We start from the raw sequence: 15,772 nt of genomic DNA on the forward strand, positions 1-15,772 counted from the left end.
TTATTTGATTTCTTGATCGTTCCAGCATTCAACCCCAACAAAATTACAGAGGGACCTGCTGTGACGTTTTCAAAAGTCCACGTTAAGTGATTGAATGGATCTTCCAAGGCATCTTTAATGGATTTTAGGCACTGAACATCGCTATATTATCAGTACTACTGCTGAAGAGAGGCGTGATGCAAGAAAGATTCCAGACGAAGTGTAGAAAAAAGAAGAATGAAAGCTCGTAAAATAAAAGCCATTTACATTGGAGCGAGGGAGCAAAGTGTATTGATATGAAGTATTATATAAAATAGAAAACGCGTGAAGTAAACAGGTCAATGAGTCAACTTTCTAAGTCAACCCTTGTAAAGTACACTGCTAGATTACATTATTCCAAGTGTAAAGAAAGTCTTCAATGATACATTAAGAATGAGTAGAACAAGATAAACGATTCTTAATATTAGATGCACAAACTTTAAATCACAAAATAAAAAGCCTATTCATTGCTTTTAATTTTTGTTTTTGTTTGCTTTTGAAAAGCATTTACGCAGCATTTGTTTCCATGTTTTTTGTTTTTGTTTCGAAATGATGTGAATGTGCTGGCAACCTCTCAATCTCATAATTAAATTACCTGGTACGTTGTATGTCTTTTCATTGCTTTAATTGCTTTATGAATTATCAAGTATGTTGAATATCTTGATATTAATTTACCTTTATTGATATTATCCAGTTTGATTAGAATCTCAAATAGGGCAAAGGTTCACTCTTTTATTTTCTAAAATAAAATTAAAAATTTGTGAAGAAATAATTGGGATTACAATTTATTGATTTTATTTAACTATAAAATGGTCCCCTATAATTTAGATAAATTGAGGTAAATCAAATTTACCCAATACTTTTATCAAATTACTGTCAGTAATTATTATTATTATTTAAAAAAAAAAAAAAGATGAAATCTTTAAAATCGATTGAGATTTCGTTAATTAGAAAAATTTTAATTTATGATCTTAAAAATTATTAATTAGTTTGCAATTCAAATTATTGTGATAATCATATGTTGTAATTTTAATTTATACCTTAATTTATAAAATTTATTTTCAAATCTTAAGTCCCTACAAGGTTCTCCTTACTATATACTGTACCTATATTGCCTGAATAATTTGTGAAAATATCTTTGAAAATTGATTATTTGGATAATATGGATGAACAATTTGGATTGATTTATGGGCATAAATACTTGGGAAAGGACCATATGGATAGAGATGGTTCATGATCTTTTATAAACATTATTGTGACATTAATAAATTTATGGATAATATCATAAATTTATAATAACTAATGGTCAAATCTAGCAAAATTCTTCAATTAATGTTCAATTCTTTCTCAATCCATAGTTTATTATGTTAAAGAAGATAAATATAATATAGTCGAGCATTCTCAAATAAAGATGCTCGGATCATTAGATGACATTAATAAATACGAAAAGAGAAAGTTTCATCGAATTTTTACTTTCTAATGGTTTAGTAACACCAAAAAAACTATTTATTGACACAATTTAACGAGGTTTGTATTTTTTTTAAATGCCAATATTTGTGGAATAAACTGATTTTTTGATATAAATGTTCAACTAATTAAGGAAGAGATTGAACAAGTCTAACCCTTGTTTAGTCAAACTCGCTTAAGGTAAATGCTAATAGCATTTTAAAACTACATGGAAAACAAAACCAAAAATCAACTCTAGCAATTACATGGAAATTATACAGAAATGTGCAAAACATTTGCAGTTAAGCCATTGGAATCACTTCATTGGAGAATTTCTTACAAAAAACATTTGTTTCTTGGTTGGAAAATTTATGTATCACAAAAATGCTATGTCAATTTTATTAAAATTATTAATTTAACAATTAAAAAATTGTATCAAAATTTATGTAGAAAAAAAATGAGACTCTTTAACCTTAATATTATTTTTTATTTTTAGGTAACTGAGGTATCCAAGTTCACATTGGAGCCTACATAATCCTTAAAGTCACAGAACACCCTATAAATCCAATAGACCAAGGTAATTGCACAAATGTGTAGGTATCTATCTTGTTCTCAAACACAAGACTCTCTGGATATAACTAACCCGAATGACTAAAGGGTTTATCATTCGACTATAAGGGAGAGTAACCTTACTTTATAGTTTATATATTCATTCCTTGTCAAAATACAATACTATAATGTTCACTAATGTAATGTGTCGCTAAATCTCTGAAAACTTAGAAAAACTCAATAATGTGTGGATCCTAAATTTGTGTATTTCTATCTTTTTCCTATTCTTTAGATATGCCCAAAGCACACACAGGACACAAAACTAATTATAAATGAAACTGCAGAAAACACAAAACCAGCTACAAATCCACTTTCGAATGAGAAGTCAAATTTGAAGCTTCCCCCTTTCCCTTTGCATGGTTTCAGAGGCTCTCCGCAAAGTCCTTTGTTGTTGGCATAGCTTTCTTCGGGGACTGGAAAATTAGGCACAGGACCTGACAACATATTGTTTGAAACATTAAACACCTTGATCCTTCCAAGCTGGCCAAGTTGCTGAGGGATTTGACCCGTTAACTGATTATGGTCAAGTTCAAGCATATTCAGATAACTACAGTTGGCTAAAGTTGATGGGATTTCACCAGAGAATGAGTTGTTGGCGAGGTTTAGTGATATAAGGTTTGGAAGATTTTGGGAGATTTCAAGTGGGATTGTTCCATAAAGATGGTTACCTGAAAGGTCGAGTGACTGCAAGCTTTTGCAATGTTCCAAGCCCTGAGGAAACTTTCCCTTGAGCGCCATGTTTGAGAGTCTAAGATTGATTATTTTGATTTCTTGATCGTTCCAGCATTCAACCCCAACAAAATTACAGAAGGGACCTGCTGTGACGTTTTCAAAAGTCCACGTTAAGTGATTGAATGGATCTTCCAAGGCATCTTTAATGGATTTTAGGCACTGAACATCGCTATATTCATCAGTACTACTGCTGAAGAGAGGCGTGATGCAAGAAAGATTCCAGACGAATGTGTAGAGAAAAAGAAGAATGAAAGCTCGTAAAATAAAAGCCATTTACATTGGAGCGAGGAAGCAAAGTGTATATGATATGAAGTATTTATATCAAATTAGAAAACGCGTGAAGTAAACAGGTCAATGAGTCAACTTTCTAAGTCAACCCTTGTAAATTACACTGCTAGTGCAGAGAAAGTCTTCAATGATACAGTAAGAATGAATAGAACAATATAAACGATTCTTAATATTAGATGTAAAAACTTTTGTACTAATTCTTTTATACAATTTATGTGTCATAGAAAGAATAAATTAATGAATGCTTGCAAAAAGTTAATTTATTTAAATAATATTCAGTAATTACAGAATAATGACGTGTTAGTAGAAGAGTATTACCGCATTATTTTGTATGTATTAGTTTATATATTTAGTTTGTGCATATAGCACCATACATTAAGAATAGAAAAACAGTCTGTCGAGGCACAAAAGTATTTTAATAATCTTGGTCTTGTTATTTGTTAAAATCTCTCAATGAATATTAAAATATAAAAATATGGACACCCGTGGTTTGAGAATTCTCGTAAGAAAACATAGGTCATTATTGATTAATATAATGATGTAGATTAATCAACCAAATTTTCCAAGTATAAGTCAATCCCGTAAAGTATAAGCTAGTAGTCCATATCTTTTGTTTATAATGAATTACATATTTTAGATTTAGACTAATCATTAAAATAACAAGTAATATAGGTTTCGTTTGGTTAGTTTTTGGGAATACTATTATTAGCATTCTAAAAAAAGTTAAACAGTAAAATGTCTAAAACCTCACAATATTATCCAATATTATTCAATTTTTTTTAAACCCCCTAAATTTGTTAATTTAATTAAATACCCCTAATTTTTTTTTGAAATTGTAAAAACACCCCTAAACCCATATTATACCAGATTCCGGCCACCACTGTCGGAAGTTAGCCAGAATCTGATATAATGGCACACTACCGGCTAAATCTAGCCGATAGTGCGCCGATCTAGCCTTTTCCGGCCAGATTCACGGTGGATCTGGCCGAAAAAGGCCAGATCTAAGACAACGGCCAGATCTTTGGCCGTAACCAGACGTCAATGACGGCCGTATCTTTGGTCGTCGTTGACGAGAAAATGCAGCCAGATCTGGCCGTCAAAGGCCAAATCTAGCCGTAGATCTAGCCTTTGTCAGCCAGATCCACCTCAGATCTGGCCGATAAAGGCTATATCGGCGCATGACCGACAAGATCCAGTTGGTCATACGCCGATACGGCGACTCCGACCACCCTCTAGCGGTGGTGGCCGGCTGTGATTATTCAATGGGTGGGTTGGGGGTGTTTTTGTTAACTTTTAAAGTTTTCTTATAGGGGTGTTTAGTAAATAAATAAACATAAGAGGTATTTTTATTAATTTTCAAATCCTACATCGTAATACCTGCCCAATTCAACTTTTTTTAACTTTTTTCCAAAAAAAAAAAAAAAAATTTTAAAAAATGCAAAAAGGTGAACCAAACATAACCATAGTATCATTCAATATAATTAAATAATAGACCATGAAGGCAAAAGAGAGTACTTAAAATGAAATAGTATAGTGTTAATAATATAATCCCTTATTGCCAATATTTAATGTATACACCATGGAGGCACAAAAGCGTTTTAAGTTTTGATATACTTCATTATTTAACATCCTAAGGTGATAAAAATGATATTTCTTTTGATATAATTAACCATCTAAGTATATAGAAAAGGTGCAAAAAAATCCTATTCTNACAAAATAAAAAGCCTATTCATTGCTTTTAATTTTTGTTTTTGTTTGCTTTTGAAAAGCATTTACGCAGCATTTGTTTCCATGTTTTTGTTTTTGTTTCGAAATGATGTGAATGTGCTGGCAACCTCTCAATCTCATAATCAAATTAGCTGGTAGGTTGAATATCTTTTCATTGCTTTAATTGCTTTATGAATTATCAAGTATTTTGAATATCTTGATATTAATTTACCTTTATTGATATTATCCAGTTTGATTAGAATCTCAGATAGGGTAAAGGTTCACTCTTTTATTTTCTAAAATAAAATTAAAAATTTGTGAAGAAATAATTGGGATTACAAGAGAGGCTTAATATCATGAACTTTTACAATTTATTGATTTTATTTAACTATAAAATGGTCCCCAATAATTTAGATAATTTGAGGTATATGAAATTTAATTACCCAATACTTTTATCAAACTACTGTCAGTAATTACTATTATTATTATTTTTTTTTTTAAAAGACAAAATCTATAAATTGATAGAGATTTCATTAATTAGAGAAAAATTAATCATATGTTGTAAATTTTAATTTATACCTTAATATATAAAATTAATTTTCGAATCTTAAGTCCCTACAAGGTTCTCCTTGCTATACATAATTGCATTGCCTGAATAATTTGTGAAAATATCTTTGAAAACTAATTATGGCTGAACGGCATGCACCCACCCGTAGTTTGTCATAAAGAAATTTGGTATCCAAATAGTTTAAAAATGATAATTATCCATTTTCTGTCTAAATCAGTTAATAAAATCTGTTTAAATAAAGACAATATGGTAATTTTATATCCATTAATTTTAAATTAACCCATAAATCCCTAATTTTTTTAATCCTATTTTTTTTGTTCCATTTTTCTCTTCCCTCTCCTATCTTCTTCTTCATCTTTCCCTTCTCTTTCTTTTTCTCCGTCTTTTCCCTCCTCCCCTTCTCTTTTTTATCTTTTCTTCTCCGTCTTTTCCCTTCTCTTTCTTTCCTTTCTTCTCCAGTTCTCCGTCTATTCCCTCCTCCCCTTCTCTTTTTTCCTTTTCTTCTCCCTCTTTTCCCTTCTCTTTCTTTCCTTTCTTCTCCGTCTTTTCCCTCCTCCCCTGCTTTTTTTTCCCTTTCTTCTCCCTGTTTTCCCTTTGGTCGCTAGGCAAGTACGTAAGAGCTCAAGTCCTAGCTGCTAAGTTTGTATTAAAAGCCAAGTCTCCACATTCAGGCTTATGGGAGCAATTCATTTGTTCCTGCCACAACCCACAATAGCACCGTAAAGAAGACCCTTAAAGGTTTGCTCTGGTTTATGCCTTGGAACAATCTTCAAGCGAGGAAGCAATTGCTTCTTTTATCCCTATTGTGTACTCCAATTATTTAAAAGTTGCAAATGTCACTCTCTAATGTGCCAATGGAATTGTTCAATCTTATAATTTAATGGGTCTGGATCGTTCACAAGCGGACTATATTTTGGGTAAAATCCAAATGGACATGAGCTTCATGGTTGGGTTTTGGTCAAAGTCTTCAACTCAACCCCATCATAGAGGAGTATCAATGTATCGTTAAGAAAGATAGACTCTAGTAACCGCCAAGGTGAGTGTGGATTTGTGTGTTCAATAGAGTAAGCATTACCTCGTTGGAGTTCCAGATTCAAAATGACCCTGATGGGTACGGTTTGCACCTTTTTTTTTTCTTGGGGTTGTATGCTAGCCCTGCTGAGATCTTTAATTCACCTTACTAAAGTTTGATGCAAGTGAATTACAAGGAGAAGAAAGGAAAAAACGAGAAGGGGAGGAGGGAAAAGAGCGAGAACTGAGGAAGAAAGAAGAGAAGAGCAGGAAAAGACGGAGAAAAAGGAAAAAGAAAAGGGGGGAGGAAAAGATGAGGAAACGAAAAGAAAAGAGAAGGATGAGAGATGAAAAGAAATAAAGGAGAGAAGAGAAAATGAAGTTGATCAAAATAGGATAAAAAATTAGGATTTATGGTTAATTTAAAATACTGAACATAAATTACCATATTGTCCTTACTTAACAGATTTATTAACAGATTTGACACATAAAAGTAATTGTTTATTGTCAAATTTTGAAGTATCCCAATGGTCTTTATGATAAGATATGGTGTGATGCTATGTCGGTAAATTAACTATTGGATATATGGATGAGGGCGACGCTTGGTACATACCCAAGTTTACTGTAATGACGTTGATACCATAAGGTTGTGAACGACTAAATAGTACTTCCGTCATGATTCTGTTAGGAGTTGTTGTTATTAATAGTGAAAAGCTAAATGCCCTTCAAAGTTTAATTTTTTTTTTTATAAAGTTACAATTTCTAAAAAACCCCAGGTTTGATAACTTAATTAAACTCCCCATTATAAAAAGTTTGTTAACATGACAAAACACACCCCACCACCCCACTGGCCAGATTCCGGCCACTATCGCCGGATCCGCCGGAAACTGCATACTAACAGATCCCATCGATCTGGTGTAAAGTGCCGATGTGCCTTTTTCAGGCCAGACCGCCGACGGTCCGTCGAAGCAGCAGCCAGACTGGCTTTTCCGGCCAGATCGTGCTGATCTGGCCGGAAAAAGAGCAGATCTACTGCCAGATGTGCCGTCGACGCGCGATGGAGTTTTGCGGCGTCGACGGCCAGATCTAGCCGTAGATCTTGGCTTTTCCTTTCGTCAGATCAACGCCACGGATCGTGGACCGGAAAAGGCCAGATCTGACGCGTTAGACACAATCAGACGGGTCCTGTGTCATGACGCAACTTTCAGGCCAGATTCCGCGCGGTGGTGTCCGAATCTGGCACTTGACCGGTGGGGGGTGTTTGGTTATTTTATAAAACTTGATATATTGGGTATTTAGTGAAATTGTAACTTAGGGGGTTTTTTGAAGTTTTTTAAATTTATTAAAAACTAAATCTCAACTGTTTAAGGGTATTGAGTCTTTCACGGTTAATAAACAGTAATAAACGAAATCACTAAAGAACATGGGAAAGTAAACGAAACTACCATTGTCATTTCAAAAACCTTTTGCTACCACTTGTCGTACGATAAAGTTTTGGGATGTACTAAGTCGTTCTCCCTAAAATGGATGAAAATTTGGATAAGATTTAGGGCATAAATACAGGGAAAGGTACATAATGGAATAGGATGGTTCATGATCTTTTCATAAACTTATTGGACATTAATCATTGTATGGAGCACTATCAGTAAATTTAATATAACTAATTGTCAAATCTACAAATCTCTCAATAATGTTCAATTTCTTTTTCTCAGTCCATAGTTTATTTAGTTAAAGGAAGATAATATAATATAGTCGAGCATTCTCAAACTAAAATGCTTGGTCATGAGATGCATTAATAAATACGAACAGAGAAAGTTTCATCGATTTTTACTTTCTAGGTTTCAGTAACACCAAAAAAACTAGTTTATGACACAATTTAACGAGTTGTATTTTTTTTTAAATGCCATATTTGGGCATAAACTGATTTTTTGATATAATGTTCAACTATTAAGGAGAGATTGAACAAGTCTACCCCTTGTTTAGTCAAAGTCTCTTAGGGTAAAGCTAATAGCATTTTAATAAAACTACATGGAAAACAAACCAAAATCAACTCTAGCAATTACATGGAATTATACAGAAATGTGCAAAACATTTGCAGTTAAGCCGTGGAATCACTTCATTGGAGAATTTCTTACTCAAAAAAATTTGTTTCTTGTTGGAAATTTATGTATCACAAAAATGCAGTCAATTTTATTAAAATTATTAATTTAACAATTAAAAAATTGTATCAAATTTAATGTAGAAAAAAATTGAGACGCTTTAAACCTTAATATATTTTTTATTTTAGGTAACTGAGGTATCCAAGTTCACATTGGAGCCTACATAATCCTTAAAGTCCAGAACACACCCTATAAATCCAATGGACAAGGTAATTGTACAAATGTGTAGGTATCTTCTTGTTCTCAAACACAAGACTCTCTGGATATAACTACCCGAAGACTAATGATTATCATTCGACTATACAGGAGAGTAACCTTACTTTATAGTTTATATATTCATTCCTTGTCAAAATACAATACTATAATTTTCACTAGTGTAATGTGTCGCTAAATCCTGAAAACTTAGAAAAACTCACTAATGTGTGGATCCTAAATTTGTGTATTTCTATCTTTTTTCCTATTCTTTTAATATGCCCACAAGCACACAGGACACAAAAATAATTATAATAAAACGCAGAAAACACAAAACCAGCCACAAACCCACTTCGAATGAGAGTCAAATTTGAAGCTCCCCCTTTCACTTTGCCCTGGTTTCGAGGCTCTCCGCAAAGTTCTGTGTTGTTGAGACTAGTTTTCTTCGGGAACGGAAATTAGGCACAGGGACCTGACAACTAATTGTTTGAAACATTAAAACACTTTGATCCTTCCAAGCTGGCCCGTTGCTGAGGATTTGACCCGTTAACTGTATGTCAAGTTCAAGCATATCCATATAAGCTCAGTTGGCTAAGTTGATGGGATTTCACCAAGAATGAGTTTGGCGAGGTTTAGTGATATAAGATTCGGAAATTTTGGGAGATTTTTCAAGTGGGATTGTTCCATAAAGAATGGTTACCTGAAAGGTCGAGTGACGGCAAAGCTTTTGCAATGTTCCAAGCCCCTGAGGAAACTTTCCCTTGAGCGCCAGTTTTGAGAGTCTTAAGATTGATATTTTGATTTCTTGAGCGTTCCAGCATTCACCCCAAAAAAAAATTAACAGAAGAGACCTGCTGTGTGTTTTCAAAGTCCACGTTAAGTGATTGAATGGATCTTCCAAGGCATCTTTAAGTGATTTTATGCACGACACGCTATATCATCAGTACTACGCGCTGAAGAGGCGTGATGCAAGAAGATTCAGACGAATGTGTAGAAAAAGAAGATGAAAGCTCGTAAAATTAAAACCCTTTACATTGGAGCGAGAAGCAAATTGTATATGATATGAGTATTTATATCAAATTAGAAAACGCGTAAGTAAAAGGTCAATGAGTCACTTTCAGTAACCCTTGTAAGTACACTGCTAGATTCCATTATTCCAAGTGTAAGAAAGTCTCAATGATACATTAAGAATGAGTAGAACAAGATAACGTTCTTAATATTAATATGCACAACCTTTAAATCACAAAATAAACCTATTCATTGCTTTTAATTTTTGTTTTTGTTTGCTTTTGAAAAGCATTTACGCAGCATTTGTTTCCATGTTTTTTGTTTTTGTTTCGAAATGATGTGAATGTGCTGGCAACCTCTCAATCTCATAATTAAATATACTGGTACGGTTGTATGTCTTTTCATTGCTTTAATTGCTTATATGAATATCAATTATGTTGATATATCTTGATATAATTTACCTTTATTGATATTATCCAGTTTGATTAGAATCTCAAATAGGCAAAGGTTCTCTCTTTTATTTCTAAAATAAATTAAAAATTTGTAAAGAAATAATTGGGATTACAATTATTTGATTTATTATTTAATATAAAATGGTCCCCTATAATTTAGATAAATTGAGGTAAATCAAATTTACCCAATACTTTTTATCAAATTACTGTCAGTAATTATTTATTATTATTAAAAAAAAAAAATGATCTTTAAAAGGAAATCGATTGAGATTCGTTAATTAGTAAAATTTAATTTTAGATTAAAATTATTATAGTTTGCAATTCAAATTATTGTGATTAATCATGTGTAATTTTAATTATACTTAATTATAAATTTATTTCCCATCTTAAGTCCCTACAAGGTTCTCCTTACTATTATACGTACAATATTCTGAATAATTTGTGAAAATACTTTAGAAATTGATTATTTGGATAATGGATGAACAATTTGGATTGATTTATGGGCATAAATACTGGGAAAGGACCATATGGTAGAGATGTTCATATCTTTTATAACATATTTGTGACATTATAAATTTATGGATAATTCATAAATTTATATAACTAATGGTGCAAATCTAGCACATCTTCTTTAGTCATGTTCAATTCTTTCTAAATCCGTAGTTCATTATGTTAAAGAAGATAAATACAATAAATCAAGTCATGCTGAATAGATGTTCAGATCATTAGATTAGTGACATCATAAATACCGAAAAGAGAAAGTTTATCAAATTTTACTTTCTAGGGTTCAATAACACCAAAAAAAACTATTTATTGACACAATTTACGAGTTTGTATTTTTAAAATGCCAATATTTGTAGAATAACTTTTTTGATATAAATGTTCAACTAATTAGGACGAGATGAGCAATACCTCTGTGTTAGTCAAATTCTCTAAGTATATTAAAATCACATGGAAAACAAAACCAAAATCAACTCTACAGTTGCAGGAAATTATCCAGAAATGTGGCAAAACATTTCAGTCAAGCCAATGAATCACTTCGTTAGATGTTCTAAAAAAAAACATTTGTTTCTTGGTTGGAAAATTTTTAATCACAAAATAATGTCAATTTTTATTAAAATATTAATTTAACAATTAAGAAATGTATCATTATGTAGAAAAAGAAAATGGAGTCTCTTTAACCTTAATATTCAGATAGATGTTTGCGCAGGCCATGACGCCAGATCTAGCGTAGACTGGTCTTTCCGGCCAGATCGACACGCTCGAACACAGATCCGAAGGGTCTATGCGTTACGCAATTTTTCACAATTCCAACGATGTGTGGCTGTAAGTGGCATGTGGCTGGTATGGGGGGTTTTTGGTCATGTTACAAACTTTTATATGTGTGGGGTGTTTAGCGGTAAATAGCAAAACCTGGGGGTTTTTTGAACATTTTTAAATTTATAAAAAAACTACAACTATCAACTTTTAAGGGCATTTTATCTTTTCACTAGAACAAACAGAATCACTAACAGCACATACGGAACGGTACCTTTTTCGTGTTCAAAATCTTTTAGTACAACTTATGTTCGACAAACCTTGGGTATGCGTAAGTCGTTCGGTTTATTTAAAGAAGATAAATACAATATATCAAACATTCTAAATAGAGATGTTCAGCATCATTGATGACATCAATAATACGAAAAGAGAAGTTTCATCGAATTTTACTTTCAGTGGTTCAATAACACCAAAAAAAACTATTTATTGACACAATTTAACGAGGTTTGTATTTTTTAATGCCAATATTTGTAGAAAAACTGATTTTTGATAAATGTTCAACTAATTAAGGAAGAGATTGAGCAATTACTCTTTTTTACGTCAAAGTCTCTTAAGGTATATGCAATAGCATTTTAAAATCACATGGAAACAAACCAAAAATCACTCTAGCAATTGCAGGGAAGATTATACAGAAATGTGCAAAACATTTTCAGTCAAGCCATGGAATCACTTCATTGAGAATTTCTTACCAAAAACATTTGTTTTCTTGGTTGGAAAATTTATATATCACCAAATACTATATCAATTTTATTAAAATTATTAATTTAACAATTAAAAATTGTATCAAAATTTATGTAGAAAAAGAAAATGAGTCTCTTTCACTTATATATATATATATATAATTATTGAGGTATCCAGGTTCACATTGGAGCCTATGAATCTCAAAGTCACGGAACACCCTATAAATCCAATAGACCGAGATAATTGCACAAAGGTGTACTGTATTCTCTCTTGCTCTCGAATGCAGACCCTTTGAATAAGTAACCCGAATGACTAAAGAGTTTACATTCGATTACAAGGGAGAGTAACCTTACTTCATATATTCATTCCTTGTCAAAATACAATACTATAATGTTCACTACTTAAATTTGTCGCTAATCTCTGAAACTTAGAAAAACTCAATAATGTGTGATCCTAAATTTGTGTATTTCTATCTTTTTCCTATTCTTTAGATATGCCCAAAGCACACACAGGACCAAAACTATTATAAATGAAACTGCAGAAAACACAAAACCAGCCACAAGTCCACTTTCGAAATGAGAGTCAATTTGGAAGCTTCCCCTTTCCCTTCGCTGGTTCAGAGGCTCTCCGCAAAGTCCTTTGTTGTTGGCCATAGCTTCTTCGGGGACTGGAAATTAGGCACAGGACCTGACAACATATTGTTGAAACATAAACACCGATCCTTCAAGCTGACCAAGTTCTGAGGGATGTGACCCGTTAACTGATTATGGTCAAGTTCAAGCATAGTCAGATAATACAGTTGGCTAAAGTTGATGGATTTCACCAGAGAATGAGTTGTTGGCGAGGTTAGTGATATAAGGTTTGGAAGATTTGGGAGTTTCAAGTGGGATTGTCCATAAAGATGGTTCCCTGAAAGGTCGAGAAACTGCAAGCTTTTGCAATGTTTCCAAACCCTGAGGAAACTTCCCTTGAGCGCCATGTTAGAGAGACTAAGATTGAGTATTTTGATTCTTGATCGTGCCAGCATTCAACCCCAACAAAATTACAGAAGGAACTGCTGTGAGGTGTTCAAAAGGTCATGTTAAGTGATTGAATGGATCTTCCAAGGAATCTTTAATGGATTTTAGGCACTGGAATCATCGCTATTCATCAGTAACTACTGCTGAAGAGAGGCGTGATGCAAGAAAGATTCAGACGAATGTGTAGAAAAAAAGAATATGAAAGCTCGTAAATAAAAGCCATTACATTGGAGCGAGGAGCAAAGTGTATATGATATGAAGTATTATATCAAATTAAAAACGCGTGAAGTAAACAGGTCAATGAGTCAACTTTCTAAATCAACCCTTGTAAATTACACTGCTAGTGCAGAGAAAGTCTCATGATCAGTAAGAATGAGTAGAACAATAAAACATTCATTATATTAGATGTAAGTTTTTACTAATTATTTTATACAATTTATGTGTCAGAAAGAATAAATTAATGAATGCTTGCAAAAAGTTAATTTATTTAAATAATATTCATAAATACAGATAATGACGTGTAGTAGAAGAGTATTACCGCATTATTTTGTATGTATTAGTTTATATATTAGTTTGGCATAAGCACCATACATTAAAGAGAGAAACAGTCTGTCGAGGCACAAAGTTGTTTTAATAATCTTGTCTTGTATTGTTAACATCTCTCAATGAATATTAAAATATAAAAATATGGACACCGTGGTTTGAGAATTCTCGTACGAAAAACATAGGTCATTATTGATATATATATGGTAGATTAATCAACCAAATTTTCCAAGTATAAGTCAATCCGTAAAGTATAAGCTAGTAGTCCATATCTTTGTTTATAATGAATTACAATTTTAGATTTAGACTAATCATTAAAATAACAAGTAATATAGGTTTCGTTTGGTTAGTTTTTGGGATATATTATTAGCATTCTCAAAAAAGGTTAAACAGTAAAATGTCTCAAAACTCACAAATATTATCATTATTCAACTTTTTTTAAACCTCCCTAAATTTGTTATTAATTAATACTCTCCTACATTTTTTTTAAATACAAAAACACCCCTAAACCCACTATATCACAGATTCCGGCCACCTGTCGGAAGTTAGCCAAATTGATATAATGGCACAGCTACTGGCTAATTGGCCGATAGTGGCCGATCTAGCCTTTTCCGGCCAGATTCACGGTGATTGGCCGGAAAATGCAGATCTAAGACAACGGCAATCTTTGGCCGTAACCAACGTCAATGATGGTCGTATCTTTGGTCGTCGTTGACGAGCAATGCAGCCAGATCTGGCCGTCAAAGCAATCTAGCCATAGATCTAGCCTTGTCGGCCAGATCCCTCAGATCTGGCCGATAAAGCCATATCGGCCTGGATACGACAAGATCCAGTCGTCATACGCCGATACAGCAACTCACGACCACCTCTAGCGGTGGTGGTCGGTTGGATTATTCAATGGGTAGGTTGGGGTGTTTTTGTAACTTTCAAGTTTTCTTTGGGGGTGTTTAGTAAATAAACAAAATAAGGGGTATTTTATTATTTTCAAATCCTATCGTAATACCTGCCCAATTCAACTTTTTTTAACCTTTTAAAAAAAAATTCTAAAAAATGCAAAAAGGTGAACCAACAGAACATAGTATCATTCAATATAATTAAATAATAGACCATGAAGCAAAAGAATAGTACTTAAAAGGAATAGAATAGTGTTAATAATATAATCCTTATTGCCAATATTTAATGTATACACCATGGAGGCACAAAAGCGTTTTAAGTTTTGATATAACTCATTATTAACAGCCTAAGTGATAAAAAATATTTCTTTGATAATTAACCATCTAAGTATAGAAAAGGTGCAAAAAAATCTATTCTCTTGTCGTTGGGTGTCAAACCTTTAGTTCATTGAGATTAACTATACTTTAGGGGGTCTTGTGTTTGAGTCGCATGAGAGAGATTACCACATTTGTAACCTATCTGTATTCATTGGCGGCGCGAATTCTATGCATACCCAAGGTTGTCGACACGATAGTTGGTGCCAAAACAAAAATAAAAAGGTTTTGAAACGACAAACAGGTACCTTCCGTTATGTGCTGTTAGTGATTTCTGTTTGTTCATAGTGAAAAGACTAAAATGCCCTTAAAAGTTTGATACTTTAGTTTTTTATAAATTTAAAAATTTCTAAAAAACCCCCTAGGTTTTCTAATTTAACTAAACACCCCCATATATAAAAAGTTTGTTAAATGACAAAAACACCCCCACACCCGCAGTGCCAGATTCCGGCCACCACCATCGGAATCTGGCCGAAAAATTGCGTTACGACACAGACCCGTTAGATCTGTGTCGTAACGTGTCGATCTAGCCTTTTCCGGCCAGATCCGCCACAGGTCTGGCCGTCGAGGCAGCAGATGGAGTTTTGTGGCCTCGACGGCCAGATCTGGCATTTTCTGGCTAGATCCGTGCTGATCTGGCTGAAAAAGGCCAAATCTACGGCTAAATCTAGCCGTCGTGGCCGCAAAACTCCATCTACGGCGTCAACGGCCAGATCTGGCCTTTTCTGACCAGATCAACCACGGATCTGGCTGG

The 15,772-nt window shown here is 33.2% G+C and overlaps 1 protein-coding gene across 1 annotated transcript; it reads right to left on the bottom strand.

Moving 5' to 3' along the window:
• Window positions 1–2,301: 2,301 nt before the first annotated feature.
• On the bottom strand, window positions 2,302–3,078 carry LOC116116611 (inactive LRR receptor-like serine/threonine-protein kinase BIR2). Its single transcript, XM_031402674.1, has one exon. It carries the CDS (start codon window positions 3,076–3,078, stop codon window positions 2,302–2,304), a length of 777 nt encoding a protein of 258 aa, XP_031258534.1.
• Window positions 3,079–15,772: the final 12,694 nt, after the last annotated feature.

Source organism: Pistacia vera, unplaced genomic scaffold (genome assembly GCF_008641045.1).
Source record: "Pistacia vera cultivar Batoury unplaced genomic scaffold, PisVer_v2 Contig78, whole genome shotgun sequence".
NCBI classification, from domain to species: domain Eukaryota; kingdom Viridiplantae; phylum Streptophyta; class Magnoliopsida; order Sapindales; family Anacardiaceae; genus Pistacia; species Pistacia vera.

What these genes read in the sequence shown, in the direction of transcription:
- LOC116116611 (XM_031402674.1), bottom strand. Translation starts at nt 3,078, where the DNA reads ATGGCTTTTATTTTACGAGCTTTCATTCTTCTTTTTCTCTACACATTC.